General features: G+C 40.0%; 1 protein-coding gene across 1 annotated transcript in view; it reads left to right on the plus strand.

Annotated features, from left to right (window-relative positions):
* LOC118883561 (cytochrome P450 7B1) overlaps positions 1-16,091 on the plus strand; it is a 186,237-nt gene extending 170,146 nt beyond the window's left edge. The window contains exons 5-6 of the mRNA XM_036830517.1: positions 2,968-3,143; positions 10,901-16,091. Of these exons, the coding sequence (XP_036686412.1) occupies positions 2,968-3,143; positions 10,901-11,188 (464 nt within the window). The 3' untranslated portion in view covers positions 11,189-16,091. The remainder of the gene's footprint in view (positions 1-2,967; positions 3,144-10,900) is intronic.
* The last annotated feature ends 6,596 nt before the right edge of the window (positions 16,092-22,687 follow it).

A 22,687-nucleotide genomic window follows, 5' to 3' on the forward strand; every position in this document is an offset into this window, starting at 1 on the left:
CAAGTTTTATAAAACATTTACAGATAGAGATCATGTTTAATTAAAATTAACTTGCATATGAAAGCCAAGTGCACTAATGATCACAATGACCTTTTATTACCTGCAGTCCCTTGTTTTGGCTGGAATGATTGACAGCTTGCTGTTTGGCTACCATGTTGAATTTCAGCTGACAAGACTTTTCATTTTAACTCAATTTGCCCGCCTATCACAAGCTGGTGGCAGGCCAGACCCAAGTCACCCAGCTTTGCCTCAGCAGCTTGCTCTAGTTCTCATTAGTACGCATTTATTCAGTGGAAATTGGAAGACAAATGCTTGAAGGCATGTGAACTAAGTATAGCAAATTAGGTTTAAAGACTGAATATTTATAAGTGTATGGAAAGTTTTTTTTTTTTTTTTTTAATTCTAGAGCGAATTGAGAACTGAGTGCTAGCTTTGGTATAAAAGAAAGGAAGATAGAAGGGGGAAAGAAGATTCTAAGAATAACAATACTATCAGGTTTTTCTTTCCATTTTGGAAATATGTAAAATCTCTCTGACAACACCTTATCAAACCAACCTGGTCTCTCTTTCGTGGAGTGCTTGCACAATGAAGTTTAGCACCTCGAGTGTGAGAAGGGGGGAAAAATGAGGGTCATGTTCATCTGTTGCTTGGTTATCCCTTGGTATGTTTTCAATTGCCTTGTTTGTTCGGCACTAGCACAGAAACAGATGTTGCTCTACCATGCAGGATAATTTACTGTGCAGCATGGAAGGCCTCCCAGGGCCCAGCTGGTCTGTCAGTGGCACTGGCTGGTGTCTGCTCAACTATGACAACTACAAGTAGAGGCTGCAATTTTTTTTTATTGTGCAGTTGTCATTCTTCTCAACGTATATATAGCCCTGCCTGCATCCTTCCTGGGGCTGGCGGCAAGGCTGCGGCTTTTGTGTCTGTACGTTGTAACGCAGAGCCACAGAAGCTCCCCTCTCCTTTGTGGATAATAATGCCACTCATTACTTTTGTCCTCCGATGATTCTCAGCATGATCGCTGCGATCCAGAGCCAACCTCGTCTCGCGCACATAACCGGTACTGGAAGGTAAAACAGATTTGTCATTTATGACCTGACCGCTAAGCCACACTTTGTGCTCCATTATTGTGATTAACTTCTGCATAAGATATGCTTGCCCAATTGTCACTTGTGATACTGCAGTGGGCGCAAGCTGCCACCCTTCCCGCGAGCACGCCAGCCAATGGGATGTGACCGTGTTGTTCGGATGCCTGCCCTGTCACAGTGGCCACCCCACAATTATTGTGCTTTTGTATTTCTTCTCCCCACAGCCCTCCTGGACCTGGTGGGTGCAGAGCACTGCCACGTTTGTCAGCTACCATTTCACACCACAAGCTAAAATGATGTCATGCTGCTGTGGATCCAGCATGAGCCAGCAGCAGTACGTGGGAAGCTGACCCTTGCTTTTCACCATAGAAATGTTGGTCGCTGGTGTCCTGCCAGCTGCAATCCGTCGTGTCAGGTGCCTTGTGGCTATCTGCAGTAGAGTCCATGTTCCAAAACCAAAGTTCTTTTCTGGCCCTGTCACCAACAAACCGATTTGACTCTGCCTGATTATAATAACGAAGGCAGTCCAAAAGAATATGAGCAGCCTCACGGTACGTCATATCGAATCACCACACTGGCCACACAGAGCTGACCGCAGCCTCATTTCTTTAGACAAATGCATGCTTAGGGAAAAACCTCCTGGGAGAAGGTCCCCAAAGCTACTTGATAGCCCTATGCAAGCTGTGCATAGATTTCAATTTTGGGGAAATCGCATTTATTTTTATTTTTTGGCTGATGCAAGCCCTCACTGACCTGCCCACCTCTATAATCTAATAGGTTATTCTACATTTCAGACCTTTGTTGAACACTAAGAAACTGGCCTCTGTGTGTGTGTGTGTGTGTGTGTGTGTGTGTGTGTGTGAGAGAGATTCTAAATTGCAAGCCATAAATACAACCATTTGTTACCATGTGAAGGGGGAAAGAACGCTCAATTTGGAGCTCTTTTTCATATTGCTGATGAGAGAGAATCAAGCTTTATATTCTAAGACCCATTCACGCTGGTGAAAACATAGTCAGTTTTGATTATGAAGGCAAAGATGCAGACCTAGACAGGAGCTACATGCTGATATGCATGCTATCAGAATGATTTATGCAAATTATGCATATTATTCCCAAAGGAATTCCTCCTCAAACTGCCAGGATAAATTGCCGGAAATTAGCCGTAAAATCTGTCGTGCTAGGAGCAAAAGGTGAAGGCCACTGGGAAAGCAAGGACATTCAGCTTCTGGAATCTTCCAGGTTATGATGGTGGCTGTTATTTTCCCTGGATGCTGGGGGAAATATGGTTTTCTTCTGATTCCTATTAAAGTATTTTCCCTTTGAAATTTTTCCAGCAGATGCTGACTCACATTTTATTTACAACTAGCATAAAAGAAATTAAGTGTTAAGCTATCTCAGAAAGCACTACTACAATTACTTTACTATTGGCTGCCTAAGTGGTTAGTAAATGCCTAAGCCTGGCTTTGAAGGCATCACTGTTCCGAAGGTTGGTGAAATAACCCACCAGTGGTGTACTTTAACTGGGATACGGTTTTACTTTCCAGTGTGTATGCCCCAACACAGACTTCCTCTCTTGCAGATCATTCTTTCCTACAAAATTCCTAATTAATGACTTTCTGCCCCAATACAGCGCTGTTGTCTCCTGCCTGTGAAATGCCCCAAGCTTTGGGGGCTGGGCCACAGCTGTCTCATCCCTCCCCTCCTCACTCTCCCATTCAGAGCCCCCATTGGCTCCTTCCTGGTGCTCAGTGGATCTGATTGGGAAAGGATTTCCCTGTCAATCACAGCTACTGTTTATGAGCTTTAATGGCAAATTGAGAGCACTTGTCAGGAGCAGTCACATTTTAATAAAATGTTGCTTGCTTGTTTCTTTCAGAAAGCACCATTCTTGAGGTCTTGCGACTATGCTCCTTTTCTGGCATCTTTCGCGTCGTTCAAGAGGACTTGACACTACACTTAGAGAGCCAGGACTGCTGTCTGCGAAAGGGAGACTTTGTAGGCATCTTTCCTCCCGTCTTACATTATGACCCTGAAATCTTTGAAGCTCCAGAGGTAAATAAACATTAAGCCGGTATTGCTCCCTCTTAGATACTGCAAGCACATCCCTTTCCCTCGTGATCTCTCTTTCTCTTGCCATCTTGTTCCAGAAAGAATTGGAGAGAGCTTAATGACTCCTGTTTTTCCTTCCAATGGGAACATTTTCCTATTTACTGAAAGGTTTCCTTAAGGATCTCTCTTTCAAAGGTTTCACGATCTATAAAGAGAAATACAGCGATGAGACTAAACTCTAGTTTCCTCAAATGAAATGAACGTTGATACCTTGATGGACACTATTCACTTTAGGCCTAAATTAAGTTTTGCTTGGCAGAGAATTATTAAAAACCATGGAGGGCTAGCTATTGACAGGTGGCTTAGAGAATAAATAATGACTATTCTGCTAAGTGTTTCCAGAGTGGGGTTGACTGTCCCAGAGTCAGATACCGTCCTTGCCAGAGTTAAGCTCATCTACTTTTTCACCTCTTACTAAAGGTATGTGCCCCTTCTTGATCAATTAGGATGGCATTATGAACTTGAGATTGTAAAGCTGCTACTCACAGGTTAAGCTCTGAGGGTAATTGTGTCACCTCCTTGTATTTTTTTCTGAAGCTGGAGTTAATGAATATCAAAGACTGGAAATTAATCCACCCTGGCTCATCCCTTAATACCACTTCAGAGGTTCACCACCTGCATGCAAATTGAGCACCGTCATCTTCTGCCTGTGCTTCTCAGGAAGTCACGTTGCTGCTGCAGTGGTTTTTGTATATAAAATGCCATTTTTCAAAGGGAAACTTCTGTGCTCTTTTTGAGCAGTTTGGCACTGAACCACTTTTAAACCCAGTTTCTAAGATGTTTTTCAGCCAGGCTGGATTAAAATCTTGTTGAATTTGGGAAATTAATAAGAAAAGGACAGACTTCAAATACAATGAGATAATTAGCATTTATTTCATCAGCAAAGGCAAAATTTTTTAAGTGAGGGGAGAATGTACATATGGTTTCTATGCATTTCAGAAGAGGCGTTACGTGAATAATGATAGCAAATCACAAGTAGGGTATCGGTGAGTGAATGAACATTTTTGCAGACAGTAGGCTTCACCACGTTTGTAAATATCAAAAAAAGAAATTCCACACGTAACTAGGTGGTCAATAAGTAAAGCAAGTAAATAGCTAATATTTGAAAAATATTTTAAAATTTAAAAAATTTCATTTCTATCTACAATTTTCAACTTAATTTCTGCTTAGTATTTTTATTATGTGATTATCCTGCTAGTCATCAAGTTTATTATTCATGTCACAATAGTAAGATCAACATTAAAGTTATCAAAAAATAATAAATGTTTACCAAATCACCACTGTTTTTTAAGGTCTTAGGGATCCTCCTATTCTCTATCCCCAACCCTGCCGCCATGATGGAAAAGACCATGAGTTAGACTTTTAGGAATTTCAATATCAAAGCTAAACATTTGAAAGTGTGTCGATTTATACTTTTCCTGTGGCATGCTAAATAGCAATGCCCAAACTTTACATAATAAATAGTAGTCGGAGAGGTTTGCCTCATACTAAATCAGTGGGAAGAACAAAATTGCAGTATTGTGAACTCTGATTTAGCATCATTAGGGCAGCTCTAGCTTGAGTTGATGAGCATTCTCTATTATTTACTAGACTTAACAGTAGCCAACTATGCCTGACTAATGTTAAAATCAACTAGCTAATTTTTGCTATGGTATCGTTTCCTTGAAATTAGTTGTGGAATGCTGATAGTTATTGGCACAGAAAAAAAATGGTATAGTTCAGAACCAATTTTATGTGATTTGGCAACGCCTTATGTAATCATTCATTCTATAAATATTTACTGAGCACTTACCACTCTCAGGCTTATGGATTGATTCCTTTTGTTCTTAATAACTTAGGATGGCAATAAGTAGATGCTATAGATGCTCATGTAACAGTTGCCCATCCAAAAACAATCATGCACTAACAGTAAAAAAAGAGAAGAAAATTCTGGAAAATTCCGTCCTTGGCCTTTGTCACGGACAGCACTGTCCCAGGAGCTCATCCGAAGTTCATACTCCTCACTGCCTGACTTTTGTACCCTACAGATCTTGAATGAGAAGACCAGCCCTTAGATATAGAAAATAGCCAATAGCTCTTAGGCTAAAATCATGAGGAAGACCAACTCCAGATATAAGTATAGTTATTCTCAGAGGACGTGGAACCTGAGGTGCCTTAGTGGAACATTGGTTCCCCCCAACCCAATGAGGCATGGTTTCAGGATGTTCAAGCCCAAGAGACCCTAGACTATTTATTACATTCTAGAAACAGGTTATATCTTCCTTCACCCATCTCTCTATTGTTGAATGCCCCTCTTGTCCACTGAGAGACTCCAGGTGACTCCACAATAATCCCCGTTAATCACCTCTTCTTTGTCCCTGATTCCCACCTCATTCCTCAGAGAATCTGCCACTGCTCACTCTGTGGCCTGGGTGTACCTTTGTTATGGGGGACACCCCACGGTATTTTGCAATTACTTGTTTGCCTGTGCGTCCATATACCGTAAGTTCCAGGAGGGGAGAGACCTTGTCCTTACCTTCTCTGAATTCTCAGTGCCTGGCATGAAGGAGAGTACCCATAGAAGGAAATAAATAGGAGGTGCTGAGATGGATGAACGTTCTGAAAGTGAAAATATACTTCAGTTAAGATGTTAAATCACTACAGATATCGCACATTCAAATGTGTACTGGGCCTAATTAGATCCAATAGCTGAGGTGGCTTGTGTGTAAATATAGCAATACTATCGGGAGTGGTAAGAACTCTGGTGAAAGGACAGCCCAGGAGGCATCTAAGGGAGACCATGTGGCTACTTTGGAACCAACCCTCAGTCCTTAACAAGCATGTAGACCTGATGTGACCAAGTCATTTTTATTATTTTTTTTAAACTTCAGATTCCTGGATGAAGCCTAGAATTTTTAAATGTTTGGAGAAATTAAGTTTAAAACACAATGTAGGCTAAAGAAAAAATGATTGGGAACCTAACTGGGCCTATAAGCTACCAACACGTAAGCTGTGTTAAGAATTATTCTTTTCCTGAATATGGGTTCCTTAGCTTATTGTAATGTTAGCCAGTCAGGTGGCATGTGCTGATGTGGAAAAAAAAATTGGCACGTGAAATTAAAACAATGAGAGAGAGCAAAAGGAAACACCTGTTCCCAATTCTCTTTTCTTCTTTCTGTATCGGTCTAAATGCTACCCAAGAAAATCTAGATGATGTCTTAATTAACTAGGAATGGATACTTTTTAAAAATTTTATGAAGGGTTCTTCAAATTTGTCAATTGTCAGCCAGAATTCTAGCCACTGGCTCTCAAGTAATCAGTAAATGGTGATGATTACTTTTCTGCCAAAATGCAGCATCCAAAAATAGAGCTATGGAGAAGACCAGATCTATTGGTTGGTTTTTCTATGGAGGTGCTGAGGTATAAAGGGCTGGGCCATAGGGAAGAAACAGCCAACATTTAAGATGGTAACGCATTACCTTAACCATATAGCCTCCTAAAGTAAGGACACAGGGAAACAACAAAGTAATTACAAAGCCTTTGGAGTACCCCCAATCCCCTGCCAAAGCTCTGAAGATGAAAAGCCTTATTTGACCTCATGCAAGTCTGCCCAACCTACTTCTCGGAGGTGTAAGGATTATAAAGTGATGAATTTGAAAGCCCTTGAAAAAATTCTAAATCACTATAAAAATTGTTGTATCAATATTCTTTTGATTATTTCCACTATTATTAGAATATACTAGTCATGACAAATGCGGAAATACTCTCAATAATTTTTTGTCTGTCTCTCAAACTGGAATAGAGATTGTGCCATTTAGTACATTTCAAGGATACAAACATAAACTGAGCAACCACTACCCAGAAAGCACTTTGATGGGCATAATGGGTGACGTAGATATAAAAGGGGCCCCTGTCTTTAAGAGCTTACAGTTTAGGGGCTTGTCCTTATCACATGGCTGTGTTCTCATAGCCACGTGCTCCATGTTGAGAGGGTTTCTGCCCCACTAGTGAAGTGGCACTTCCATATCTACCATGTTGGAACCAGCAGTGGGCTGGCAAACCAGCACTCTGAGAAGCCCTGATTTTGTCAGTTGTCATGGTGTGAATACTTTCACCTTGGCTGATTTCGTGTTACCAGAGTGAAGACCCTGAATACAGCGTGGGGAAGAGATGTATACACTCTCTCTAGCTGGTACAAACTGGCTATGGCACACCACTGATTGACACCCAAGTCACGGAAATAAAAAAAGGGACTTCTGTACTTAGTCATCCTGCTCCCAGGAGGTCCAGCTGTAAACCCCGGGAAAGAGTGCAGCCCCTTAGTCATCCATTCAAAACAGTGACAGTTTTTATTTCTAGGAAGTCATGTCTTTTGTCTAATCTAGATTCCTATACCCAAAATGATGAATTGAGTGAATACAAGATCTGATCATGTTCACAGAATATGATCACCTACCCCAGCAAGACCATGTTTTATGCCTTTTTAAACTTCAATGCTGCACATACAGGAAGTGCTAAAAAAAAAAGCTGTTGAACTGAACTAAACATAAAATTTGGAGGACACAGATTAGGGTGGTACGCAGTGTTCCTCAGTCACTCATACCCAAAATTCTTCTCTATCCAGGAAATTGTATCGTCTACCCAATCTTTATTTCTAGTGCTAAATATTATACCATTTTCTATTTGTAAACATTTTCTATTTGAATATTCATCTACTCTTCATTCTCTCCATCTTTATTATTATTTTTTTAATAAATTTATTTTTGGCTGCGTTGGGTCTTCGTTGCTGCGCGCGGGCTTTCTCTAGTCGCGGCGAGCGGAGGCTACTCTTCATTGCGGTGCGCGGGCTTCTCATCGCAGTGGCCTCTCATCCATCTTTATTTATTCATTCAATATCTCTGTTTTCTTCAAAAGTTTGAAGATTGCTTTTAAAATATACTTTATTGTCATGTATTTATTCATTAATTCAACAGACATATATGGAACCTCACTGTGCCTAGCACTCTGGTGGGGGCTTTGCAAATATGGAGATAAATAAGACAGTGTGACCCCTCCCGTCTCCTGGGATTTCTTGGCTGAGAAACCCTCTCCTGGTGACAGCATAGCTTCAGCCTCGCAGGCGTCATAGTCACATATAACCAGGTCTAGAGGAGGAAGAGTGATGGACCATTTTGTTGTGTGTTTCTTTCTTCACAAGAAGGGAACTTCTCCCAGATGGCCCCATACACTCCTCCCCTGTAGCACTGAGAGACGGGTTCATACACCCTCTCCTAAATCAGTGAGAGGCCAGAGCAATGTGATTATCACAGTTGGTGCCTCGAGAGATCTCATGCAGAAGAAAGATGTTGAGGAGCAACCACAACAATCAGTAGAGGAGCGTTGGGGAATTTCAGCGTCTCATGCTTTTCTCTTATGACTTCTCTATTCTTATCCATTGAATAATATTGCATGTAATTGACCCTTTTTAATCGTGAAGCACCCAGCTATTATGGTCACTGCAACATGACAAATCCTGTATTCAAGTTGTTCCAGATCAAAGATCAAAGCATCTCGAGCTTTCTGACTTTTTGTTCTATGTCACTGTGACCCCAGAATTTCTGGGGTGAGACTATTACACCCCTTCTTTTTTTCTAAAACCAGACTATATTCTTAGCAGCTGCCACAAGCCCTTCCTAAAATTGGCTCCTGCTCGGGTTCTCCATGTCCTGGCAATGGAAAACAAACTGAGAAGAAATTTTGACTCAAAAAGCTACTTATGCCCATATGCCCTTTGAGCTTAATGGTAGCCACAGAGCAAAAGCAGTTGGCCTTTTCCCTTCTTGTTTCATAATATAAACAACTAAATAGGAATTTCTATGATATTTATTGTGAGGAAATCGAATGGAAGGTGATGGAAAACTAGAGGAGTGACATTACTGGTTGACTAGATGTTTGGGGGGATTGAACGTACACTAACTGAACGTGGCAGGGCTGGGGGAGCACTTCGGCATTCCTTGTTGGTCACTGTGACTTCTCAGCTGCATATTCACATACACAAAGAAATATAGAAAAGCCATGACAGTTTCTGGTTTATTTATGATATGAGCACACTATGAAGTCATAACTCAAGCTAAGTTTTCCTTTTGCATGTTCTGGCTTAAACCATAGGACTGACCACAGTGAGAGCTTTTCAAAATAGAAAACCATTTCGTGGCAAAATTGACATCAACTGGTTTGGCCTAGGGAAGGAGCTCTTGGGAAGAGCGCTGGTCTCCTTAGATTGGTCAGTGAGAAGGAGGAAGCACCTGTACTGAATCCAGGCAAGCAGGCTTGGGCCCCAGTAATGGAAAAAGATTTACTGGGAGAGAGTACCGTATAGCCATCCTATCTCCAGTAACAAAGTGGATGTCCACAGAGAATGTCCTTATCCATACTACAAGGATGGACAGATACTTTTAGGTTAGCACTGGTTAGATCCTATTCAGATACATCCCAGAGCTATCTGTGGGAAAATATACTTGCACTCTGATGCTGATTAATTTTGCCATCATGATTTCATCAACTTGCAAGTTTACGGGGTGGGGGGGTGGAATAGAAACCACGCAAAATGTGTTTTCTAAGCTTGAATATTTATCAAAATCAGTATCCTAGGTAAATGGGGATAAAACCAATACTTTTAAAGGAAATGATTTTGCTGACATGAATACTGGCATTGAGTGAGAAAATTAGATCATCTGTGATGGATTCAGGATCTATACGTGAACCCTAGGGTTTTCGCTGTAACCTAAATGCTTTCAGTCTGACCTGCTTCTTTGCCTTTGGCTTCATAGTTCATAGCAAAGTTGTGTGCTGAGCAGGTCGGATGCAAGTGAGCACCAGGAAAGACTTGGTCATTGTCATGCCTGCCACGTGCGTTAATCTAATCAATGGTTTAATTCACCATGGGCTAAACTAAGGTCACTCAGTGTCCTCTCAGAAACTCACATGAGAGTAAATTAAGATGGAGGACCAAACACCCTCCATAAGCCAGTCCCGTAATTTTCTGGAACAAGTAATATAACTTAACTTGTGAAAACATATCAGAAACCAAGAGAGTTAACCCAAAGAGCACTCATTCTAAATAGAGCTGTCATAGGAGAAAGTCAATACCACATCAGAAAACAAGCCAGACCGATTTTGTGGCTTAGTTCTTCTCTAGTGCTTAATGTGAATCTTATTATTTAGTGTGTGTTTCATCCAAACACTAAATCCTAAACTCATCCTTTGTCATCCATAAGTAGCTGATGGGAAGGGATAGAGAAGGGCACGTGAGGGATCCTTAGGTAGGCAGCCTCTGTGGCCAGTAGGATTCACTGTCCCCTAACCATGGTAGCTCTGCAGGAGCCCTTCCCTCTACCCAACATTGGTATTTGAAGTGCCCGTGTGTGGAGACCCACCTTAGAGAACAAAAACAGAAATACTGCCTCTATACTTAGGAAACTCAGCGTAGGAGAGAAATGTGAAGAAAAGTCATATAGAAAAGTTTGAATTTGTTTGATATGGGAGAAGTAATTTTCTAATAACACTGGGGTTTTTTGAAAGTTCATACATGATTTGCACTTTGTTAAGTTTTACTTCCTGGTGTTTGCTGGGTTAAAAGAAGCCTTTTAAGATGGGCAGGGAGAGCTGGCAACTGTGTGAACCTGAACTCAAGCTATTTCATGGAAATTTTTGATTTTAACACTCTGTTTTCTTCTTTACAGGAGTTTAGATTTGATCGTTTTACAGAAAGTGGTAAGAAGAAAACCACCTTTTTTAAAAGAGGGAAAAAGTTGAAGTATTACCACATGCCATTTGGATTTGGAGTCAGCAAATGTCCAGGCCGATTTTTGGCAATAGTTGAGATAAAACAATTGTTGGTTGTATTTTTAACTTATTTTGATTTAGAAATAATTGATGATAAGCCCTTAGAACTAAACTACAACCGCTTTTTGTTTGGCATTCAGTATCCCGACTCTGATGTTTTATTTAGGTACAAAGTAAAATCTTAAAGAAGCTAAAAGGAAAGAAAAGAAATCTATCAAAACTAACCTAAATGTCCTTAGCTCATCTATTTGTTTTTAATTTCTTCAAATGTAATTGCTTTGTTTGTTTTAAAAGTGCCAATTTCTGTTTGATCTGAGATCAGTCCAGTCTGTACTTTGTCACAAAACCCATCAAAAAAAAGAAAGAAAGAAAGAAACAGCATGGTGGCATGAAATTGACATCAAAATCAACATAATGATTAACTTAAAGTAGCTTTTTTTAAGTTTCTACATACATATTGTGATTTGCAAGTGTCATAGTAAATGTGCCTTCACAGCAATAGATTTGACACTGTGGGATTTTTTTAAAGTCACAAATTCTTCTCTAATATGTAAGAATACACTTTATGTACTAATGGAAATTTGTGCTGGAAATGGACACAGTCTAACAAATTCCAAGTTCTCAGAGAAGAAGGAAATTAAATTTCCATGAGATACACTGGATGAAAATGTTCCCTTCAAGTATAATATCAATAATATCTATATTGCCAGGGTACGTTTGCATTAAATGAGTTTTGCAGTAGATTAAATGCTTCAACTTCACTTCAATATTTAATCATCCATAAATGTTCTTTATTACTTTGTATACTGTGGCTCAATAGAACAAAATTTCTTGTTATATAATGCCACTCATGTTCAAGTGAAACACTGGTAAGATTTATCAGTGTAAGAACACACAAAAACCTATTATATATTCAGCAATTGCCCTAGACATTAGTATTAGGTTTACTGTAGGAGTAAATGTTGAGCTCAGTACAGGACTGATTGTAGCATTTGACTCCAGTGTAAACTATAAGGGTTATGCCAGTATTGGAATTAACTTTCCTAAATGCTTCCATTTACACCAGCTGAGAAACTAGATAGCAGTATTTGTTCTTGACGCCTCACCTCTTGGACTTGGAGTTTATTTGTATTATTTGAATTACAACTTTATGTAATACAGTATAATTCCATATGCCACAATGCAGCATAGTGTGGAGGATTCAAAGATTGCTAGTATCAGATTGCCAAGTGACTGTCTGGCATCCTACCTAACTGCTGATGCCGTATATAAACAGGCAAAGCAGGTAATTAAACCCAGTTAATTCATGCTGCATTCATTGGAACTTCTGATATTTCGGAAATGTGCTATTGTTTTTGAAAAGGAAATTGATTTTAAAAATAACAGTATAAAATACTTAACCATACTTAGTAACTAAATAGATTTTCTAGCATTTACTTTCTCCTTCCTGAAGTCCATACTCTAAGTGCACCTTAGTGAAGGTCTACCGGTCTAAACTTTGTTTTTGCTGGATTGAAGATGTTTTCCTTTTTGCCCTCATTCCTGAAAGGTGATTTCGCTAGATGCACAAGTCTAGACTGACAGTGATTTCCTCACAGGGCTTTGAGGATATCTCATGTTCTTAAGAGGTTAGCCTTTATTCGGTTTAATTATTCAGTAGGTAGTCTGCCTCTCTGACAGCTTTAACATGCTCTCTTTGTCTTTGATGTTCTTAGTTTCTATTTATCATGCTTGCATGTCATGGTGTCTTTCATGAAGTGTAGAATGTTCACAATCATTATCTCTTTGAATATTTCCTCCCTCAGGCTCTGTATCTCGCTCTGTACTCCATGTTGTTTGACCTTTTTGCCTCGTATTTTCCACCTCTAATTTACATTCTCGGTAATTTCTTTGGATCTTTAGATTTCTCTGCCAGTTTATTCTACTCTTTAACCCATCCATCGAGTTTGTTTCCTCCTTTTTATTTTAACCTCAGGTTCATAGGACTGAGTGATCACATGCCTTATGTCCCTTAGTTCATGGTACACAATTATAATTGGCCCAAACAAGGTCCTCTGGCTTTATTTACTCATTCTATTTTATCCCTAATGGCTACCATTATACCCCTCCCCATCATAGGCAAATAGTCTAATGTGTTTGGTGTGTATCTTTTTATTTGTATATGCCTTTATAAAACATATGTTATTATCTTGGGTGCATATATGTTTAATTTTCATAAATGTATATTCTATAAATCATTATTCTTCTTAATGTTTAACTACACTCTATATTTTTAAAGATATATCCGTATTACTTTATGAATATTTAATCTGTTGCTTCTAACTGCTGTGTAGTATCCCATACTGTGCACCCACCATGTTTTAATGCTCTATTTACCCAGTGATGGAAACTGTGTTGGGGGGAGAGGCCAAAGGAGAACCCAGACGTCTACTCCCACCCGTCCTCCCACTACTGTGTGCTCCACCCTCCACCCTGGGCTGCAAACCCTGTCATCAGCAGCTCCACCACACGCGCACATACGCACACACGCATGCACACATGCGCGCAGACACACGCACACGCAGACACGCGCATGTGCACACGCACATGCGCGCGGACACGTGCACACGCACGCACACATGCGTGCGCAGACACGCACACACGCACATACACGTGCACACACGCACACACGTGCGCGCAGACACGCACGCACACACAGACGTGCACAGACGCGCACACACATACACGCACACACACGCGCAGACACGCACACGCGCGCACACACACGCGTGCGCGCCCACACACACACAGGCCGTGACAGCCTTCATTCTCTGAGGTGTTCTAGACTTGTGTTCCATGCTCAGATCCTTATCACCCTCTCCCTTCTGTGAGGCCTCCAGGGTTGATCTGAGTCAGGGTGCCAACTGTCAATTTGTCAGCTTTCAGGATTTCAATTCCACTGAGTCTGCTAAGTTTAGTGATTACATTTTCAGTTTGAGAATTCTCTTTTTGTTCTTCCTATCTGCCTGGTCATTTTTGATAACATCTTGTTCTTTCATGATACACTCAATACCTTCTTCCATTTCTTTAAATATATTAAGAAACTTATTTTATATTCTGTATCTGGTATTTCCACATCATCAGTGTTTTATGGGTCTGATTCTGTAGTTTGCTTTTCTTTTAACTCTGCCTCAGGATGGCTTGTTTACTGGGCCCATGTTCCTTGGAATTTTATCTCTGGAGATTTTTTTAAGACCTGAGTTTAAAGTTCACACCTCCAGAGAGAATTTGCGTTTGCTTTTGTCTGACTGCTGGTGTTACTATCAACTTCTGATCACTTTACATTTTCAACTTGAGTATTTTGAAAGGGGATTGGGAACAACATAGATAGTGTGAGTTCTAGCCCTAAATCAGCCAGACTGCAACCCTGTGAGTAGGAATAGACAGGAGAGACTTTCTGGGTTTTTTTCCCCCTTTACCCAAAGCCAAGGCTGAGACAGGCAAGTATACCCACAGTCCTTCTCTGTGGAGCAAGGTTTCTTTCTAAGTCACTTACTGAGGGTGCTGCCTCTGCAAATTCTTGGCTTTGTGTACAGGTCTTGGATTACACGCTCACACACACACACACACACACACACACACACACGCCCCGCTTGGGCCCCAAGCTTTATCTTCTGCCTGCCACAAAGTATAGCCCATTCGTTTTGTACCAGGACATCTATTCCACCATGTTGCCTGAAGTGGAAGCCTCCGGATTCTTAAATTCATCTTAGTAGTACACTTTTGTGCTGCTACAGCGGAGAGAGCACAGAAAAGTATTCCATTCTAATTTCTGCTTAATTTATAGCGAAAGGAATTTAGAGTAGAAGTATTATGTAAAATATTACATAAAAGCAATGGGTGGTAGAACCAAAACAAGAGAGTCTTGTGACAGGCTTAAATCTGGTAATTAAAGATTGTTTATAAATAGAATAAATGTCATGGAGAAATAAGTTAAAAGACATGGATTCTAGCTATGACATAACTGGTTTGTTTTCATCAACAAGTCACTTTGCCTCACAGTGCTTCAGTTTCCATATTTGCAAAATAAAAATATTAAGGCCTTTTGACACCAGGGTTCATTATGAGGATTGAACACAGTAAGATGTGCAAACTTACTTTGAAAAGTGTAATGCAATATACAAACTTAAAGTTGTAAAGGAGATACTTTGACAATGTTGTGCCTTTTAAAAACTGTTCTTGTGTATTTGTGAAAGGGAACCATTTTTTGTCATTAGTTAATTCATTATTCATTTATTCAATCAAACACTTATTGAGCATTTCCTCTATCCTAGATTTGATGCTATGCACTGGATTACCCTTCTTCAAGAACACATAATTTATTAGAGAACACAATACATACCCAACTAATTTATTATAAATGTAGTTGTAATAAATCATCTCCTTAAAATTATTTTAAAATTCTGATTCATCACTAGTTCTAACGAAACTTCCATCACTCATTCCAAATTAGTGTTCTGTAATGAGAAATTACTATGAGCCTAATTACATACAATAAAACATATACATCAAGTGTTGTGATTATATGTTAAAAATAACCAAAACCAATCATTGAGGCTTCAGAATTTTTTAAAAACTTTATTTTACATATAGTAAAAACCGATCTTTTCATTTTTAAGCCTCCTCTAAATTTCAAATTAAAGAAAATGAATAACTAAAAATATTATTTTATATCAATGACCAACAGTAATGAAGCATTCAGTTAGCAAACACTAAATGCTCTGAAGATATTCAGGAAAAAGCTATTTATCACTGAGTAAGGAATGCTGATAAGCAACCTATTCAGGAACTTTTATCTGCCTTGTTTGGCTTTCCTGGCATACTTCATTATATTTTCTCCATTTTCTCATTAAGTTTTGGGTCACAAGTGTGAGGCAAAGGAGCTTCTATACTCAAAATTTGCATGATTACTTCTGTTTATTTTCTCATGAAAAATAATTTGGGTAGCATTTCCTATAAGCGAGTTCTTCAAATTTAACCATGGAATCTTAAAACCAATTTCAGAGATCAAAGCACAAAAACTATCTAGGCTTTGATCTTCGTATAAAACAATGTCAGTAATTACAAAACAAGAATTATATGCCCTGAGAATGTACACTGCTTTAATCTATTAAATTTGCCAATATTGCAAACCATTATGTACTTGAACTGCATTATTAGGTATTCATATTCACATACTCAATTAGGAAAAAGTTAGCAAGCCAAGATTAAGTTCCCTGTAGCATTATTTTAAATTACAGTGGATGATCACATAAAGCTCTCTAATGTTTCTCTAAAGCAATTATTACTTATTCTACTTCAGAGTGTTAATCTAAATCAGTGATCATTGACGATGGAACTTTTTTGCTTAAATGTTTACTTTGTTTATAATATCTTGAGTAAGATAAATTTAATTCGTGAAAATCTCTACTGAATAATTTTTAAAAGGAGGTAATTTGGCAATACTTACATTTTAAAATATTTATTAAGCAGAGGAGTGCTGTATATTAAAAAAAAAATGTTGTCCTGAATGTTTGTTTAATACTCTTTTGATTTTAAAATGGTATAGAGGTGGATTTATGAGGAAGAAAATTATCTTGAAAAGATCTTAGGTAAGAAATGCAAGTGCTTTGTAACTCAATTAATGTTTTTTAAATTTACAACAAGCCAATAAATTAACTTTTAAAGCACAGGTGAATGACTGTGTCCCCTTATTTCCCTACTAGGAGCATGTTGGGTGACAGAAGATTTGATTACAAATAGTAAATTATTTGGGAAATAATTTTGCTGTCTGAAGATCCCCAAATCCCCATCTCCCCCCGACACATACATATACATATATTTTTATTTTCTCATACTTTTGATAAAAGTGCATTAATTGTTATATTCAGAATATGTTTCAATATATTTTCACTTACTTATGTGGGAAATAAAAACAGATCCAAGTAATATCAGTGACTAATAAGTTTTTAAACAAGTTTATTTTAACCAGGCTGACCTTGCTAGGCTGCAGTTCTTAATAATAGCTATTATTCTGTGGAGAGATGTATAAGAACAACAAGAATGGGAGAGAGAACCCATTTCTCTCCACATAAGAGAGGTGTGGTCTTCATCTTCTGCAAATCACTACCACAGATAATGAGGCTGAGTAATATTTGGACAGTATTCTGTGTATTCATAGAGCTGAAATGCAAGCTGTAAATAAAACATAACACAGAACATGCTGTTGATGAAGTGTGGCTTCTTCAGTAACTGTACATACAGCATTTCACTGGGACACTTAGCTTTTCTAAGAAACACTCCATTAATGTTTTAAAGATCGCCCTAGACTCTGAAAGTGTTCCTGTTCATTTGAACTAGGCAGTTCAGTATTGCTGAACACTTAGGGTAAATTGTCGTTAAATGGACAATCTATGAAATAATTATCTTTGCATTCAATTTTACTCTAAAAAACGCTTATTGAGTAAACAATAATTTTGCAGAACTGTCTGGCATTATCCATGGTCATGTGAGTAATAATGTGCATTTTCTATTGAGGATATAGCTGAATAGAAAAAAAATAGTGGCTATGCTGGTAATTTTAAGTGTGTTTGATATAGTTTTTGTTAATTTTTTCAGGTATAGTTTATGTTCTTAATTCCTAAATGTATTCATTTTTATAAGGAGAGACATGATATACTGCAGACTACCTAGAAAGTAAATGTTTAGAGATAGACTCATGAGGTATTTCAATTCCCTTACAACTTACAAGTTTTGTGCTTATAGGAGAGACTAGGGCAATAGAAGTAACAGGTAAATGTAGTAATACCTAATGGTTTATCGTTGAGTCAAATTTAAACACTTAGAAAGCACATATTAGCTGGAGATTCTTATTTGTTTGCAAGAGAACGTTTATTTCATGTAACTTTTATTTCTAAGAACTAACCATTAAAGTTAACATATATGTCATTATGACCTGACAACCCACATTTTTAAGTAAGTGATTTTGTCTTTCATGTTCAAATTACTGTTTAAATGAAGTATACTTTCATTCTATAACTTCTAAGAACTGGCCAATATATTTAAAATTTTATAAATGCCTCTGTTTTATACTTTAAATGGAATATTTTTTAAAGTATTTGAAGTCACTTTTGAATTTTTTAAATCTAGAAGCATACAGGAAGTAGTACTTTCTCCATGTTTTAAAGTTCAGTATTTTTTTTTAACTTTATTTTAAACTAATTTTAGACTTACAAGAAAAGCTATAAAAATAGTATTCATTTTTAAAGAAGAAAGTCCTCAGACTAAACAATGCTTGTCAAAAGTTAAACTAAACAGTGGTCATAGGACTTAGCCAGTTGCAGATCTTAGTTAATCCTTGACCTTTGGAGATGTTTATCCACAATAACTACCCAATAGGGCAACACACAGGAAGTAACACCTGAGTGGCAGAGATAATTTGTGTGCGTTCCACCCAGATCCTCCAAAGTCCAAATCAGTATTTTGTTTTCATAAAAACACAATTTTCTAAGTTTTAAAAAGAGCTTACTTTGTTGAATAATTCCAGATTTTACTTAACTACACTCTCTTGAGAAATCTACACTTTAAAGATACATATGCCTGATGCTTCTGTAAAAGAAAATTGAAGTAAGTTATTCGCTGCGCCTGCGCCCTGATACATTTATAGATATCATAGATAGATTTCCTTTCCTCCTTCATGGCTTTTCATGTTTCTGTGGAGGCCTGGTTAGGAAAATCTTTTTCTGTTTTTTTTTCATGGAAGTCTCAGATGGAGGGGACAGGCTCAGCTTAGCATCTGAATTTTGACCACAGCTCTGCAGAAAGAGACTGTGCATGGCAAATGTAGCTGCACTTGCTTCAACAGACAGTGCATGATTTAATGTTTTAACCAGTTGGGTACATAATCTGACTCTCTCACATAATAAGAAATTATTTGTCTTCCATTTTCAGAGAGGAGATAAGGATATTTGACACAGAAATCCTTACACCAAGTTCTTCAGTAATTGCCAGAGCAGAGTAAATGCATAAAATGAGGTTAGGCCATGAAGCATGTTTATGTTTAAGACTAAATTCTCATCTCTAAACATCCCTATTAGCATAGCAGATTTGAGCTGTAACCATCCTCCTAATAAAATATGAAATCTTTAAGATTGGGAAGCATTGGTAAATAATGGGTCCTTTAAATATCCCTGAACTTTATTCTAAAACTTATAAAGAGAAATAATAATTGCTTTATATAACCACTGATACCATTTTAGCATTTGATGAAGATGTTAATTTATGGTTAGTTAGCAGTTTATGGCTGTCATTAGTTTTTCAGTTTGGTCCACATTAGAAATCTATTTTTCTTTTTTATTTTAATCTGAGACAATTATATAAAGATATGGTTATGTTTTATCTAAAATGTATCATTCTAGTATCGCATTTCAAATTATTCACAGATCGTAGTTCTTATATGTGCATATATGAATTTAAAAATACAGCAATAAAATGCTTGAAACAGATCATAAATTTGCTTCATATTTTATTGCATCTCTGAATCAGGTTGAGAAGACAAGGGCAACTATGGTCTTTGGGAAAGAATTAACTCTTTCCCAAGCTGGGAAGGAAAACGATATCACCTTGTGCCTAATAAAAGCCAACTCCCCATCCGAGCATCCTGGTGACTTCTAAGATAGGCTTGTCCATGATATATTGGGGGCTGGAGGGCTGGTAACCGCAAAACCCTCTTTCCCTTTGCAGTCTAACCTTCCCAGCCCAGTAATTTCTCTTCCAGAGCTCTCTAATCTGTATTTCTGTATCGTCGGAATTCGGGAACACAAGGGAGAGGAAAGAAAGAAAAGTCCCACAGGCACATGCACACGCACTCAGGGGGACCTGATAGTTCTGCAATAGTCCACAAGTCTCCTGGATTATGTTAAGACGAGTCATTTAGAAAAAGTGATAGAATTTAACCAAAATCGAGCCTCAAGGAAAGCGAGCTCACTTTCTTTGCCTTGCTAGGAAGCGATGAGCTCTTTGGGGTTTAAAATTGGGACGCTTTCACAGAATTCCCGGGTTTGGCTCGGCTGCGGGGTGCTTCTTCCAAGCCTGTCATCTGCAGGTGAACTCTCCAGGCCACGGGGGTCAGGAGACAACCCCATCCTAGTGCCTCCCCTCGAAAGACAGTTTGAGGCAGAGCCCCCGAAGTTCGCGTTCTGCCCCTAGGCACGTAGAGGTTGAAGGGTCTTGCGCCCCGCAGGAGGGGCCCAGAACGTCAGTGCAGGGGAAGCACTAGGAGAAGGGGTGTTCTGCGGCTGCGGGTCCCGAGTCCCTCCGGGGGCGCAGCCTGAGCAAAGCAGCGCGGTGGGCACGCGTGTTGTGGACGTCGTTCTGTCTGCGACCCTGGGCTGGCAGGCTGGCCTGCGGGAAAAGCCGCCCCCTCCTTCCTCCTGCCCTCCCGGGTCCCCAGCACAAACACTGGCCCTGGCCCTGGGGCGAAACAGACACCTGGCTATTTTACACAGTCTACAGAACCCTGGTTCTTGTAAACACTCATCAACCGATTCGAAGAGCCAGAGATCCGGCGGGGAGAGGAAAAGACTCTTACCCTGAGAATTGTTTTTACCCTTAAGTTGCTGTCTCCTGGTTTTCCCTCCCGTTTCCTTCGACTGTGCCCAATGTCTGATGTAAAAGGCCAGCTTTAAATCAACCCGCAGCTCATTGGTTTGGCGGATCCTGGGGCATCCGAGTTATAAGCGCCAACGCAGACCTTGAAGGAGACGGGCTCATTTATTTTGCCCACACAACAGAAAATGTTAATTGATGTAAAGTTGCTTGGCACGTGATTAATTCAGTCTGACCTGCATTTTAATTAAAAGAATACTTCTGTTTCTGACGTTTGTTTTGCAATTTAATTCTGTTTAGAGGCAGCGCCGTGTAGTGGGCCCTCCCCATCCCTCACTTCCCCATTGAATCGCATTTTCATGAAAGGTTTTACCAAGGAGCCTCTCCCGACCAGGATTCATCACCTCCCTCCTTCCACCGGCACACGTTCGGGTCTCCGCTCCGCCGCTCCGCCCGGCAGAGCCGCCACTGTGTGCTGCGAGCCGGGAAGTGAACTCTCATCATTATTTTTCAAAGTCTGGGAAGTGTATTATCCTTTTTCCTAGTGGTAATTAGTTACCATAGCATCTAATACGTAAATGTGCCCAGAGCACACCATTAACAGTTAAACGGAGGATTCAATTTAACACATGATTATATCTTTCATAAGTCATTACATTGGAAAAGTCAATGCCACTCATGCTGGAGCAATCTCAGGGTCCCGGGCGCGTAGAAAGGTTGGGTTTCGGCATCCGGGCCAAGAGCGCGCGAGGAGACGGGAACCCTGTGGAGCCTTGGCCCTCCCTAGAGAGCTGTTGGCAGGAAGGATGGGTGCTGGGTGCGATAAGAGGGAGCGGAATTTAAGCTCAACACAGGGTCTTGGAGGGGATGCCCAGCTACTGAGAGTGGAGAGCGCATCGCTGAGCGCGCGCTCACGCACACGCGCGCGCGCGCACACGCACACACCCACCCACCCACACACACACACACTTACAGGCACCACGGGGAGGGAGGAGGGGTAACTAGTGAGCTCTTCGAAGGTGATCATTTGCTGGTCCTGTAGGAGTCCACGAAAAGCCTCAACGCGCTTCACTCCTGTAGGTACCCCATGTCAAGCTGGAGATGAGACCTAAATGGGAATTCGAAATTAGAGAAGGAAATTGAAATTAGAGAGAAATTAGAGAAGGAAACCGGTGGAATAAAAGTCCAAGTGGGACTCTGGCTCCTCGCTCGGCCTCCTCTGCCCAGTGTCAGTTTCCTAAGAAACTTGAGCAGCGGGGATCGTCCCCTGCTCCCGGGAGAAGCGCCCCAGAGCGCGGTGGACGAAGGCTCTGGGGCTGACCGAGGTTCTCTGGCAGACGCCGCAGTTTTAGGGGCCAGGATTGCTGTTTTGCCCCAAGGGCACTTCAGCAAGACCACACTGATGCCCTGGTGTTCAGTCACCCAGTCCGGAAGTGGATGGTGCACACTGGAAGGACATACTGGGGCCCACAAATGTGTGGGCCAACTTTCCACACTGGGCTGAAATCCAGGAGTCCAGCGGGCCCCGGAAAGCGGCCGGGGGTTTTGCCAGGTAGGGGGGAGAATTTTCTCTTCAATCATTGGTTTCCTTCCCTAAAAGCTGCTGCTAATGAAACTTTGGAAACGTTGGGGTTAGCGCAGGGAAAGCCACCTAAGTAAATCACCGAAAATTCCTCCCCTGCCCCTTTTAGATGTCCCACATTTATTCCTAGAACCCAACGCTGGTCAGCTCCTGGATTTGGAAAGAGAATTAATTTGTCTGAAATTATCAAAATGAAAATAAATATTATTAACCCTGCTACTTTGAACAATTGTACATATTTGTCTGACATTCCGACTTATTCTCAACATCCTCTCCTTTCCCCCAACCCCAATCATTTCCAGTCTCCTTCAGGACTAAGGCTGGAGACTGAGTTATTAAAGGGTGAAAGGAGGGTGAGCTTTCCTCTTTCTCCTGAAGTTCAAGATTTGTTATTTGTACTATTTCTAATACTAGTTGAACAGCACAGAGGTTACAGAGGGAATACATCAAGGAGGCCTTCTTAATAATGAGAAATATT

Source organism: Balaenoptera musculus, chromosome 17 (genome assembly GCF_009873245.2).
Source record: "Balaenoptera musculus isolate JJ_BM4_2016_0621 chromosome 17, mBalMus1.pri.v3, whole genome shotgun sequence".
Taxonomy (NCBI): domain Eukaryota; kingdom Metazoa; phylum Chordata; class Mammalia; order Artiodactyla; family Balaenopteridae; genus Balaenoptera; species Balaenoptera musculus.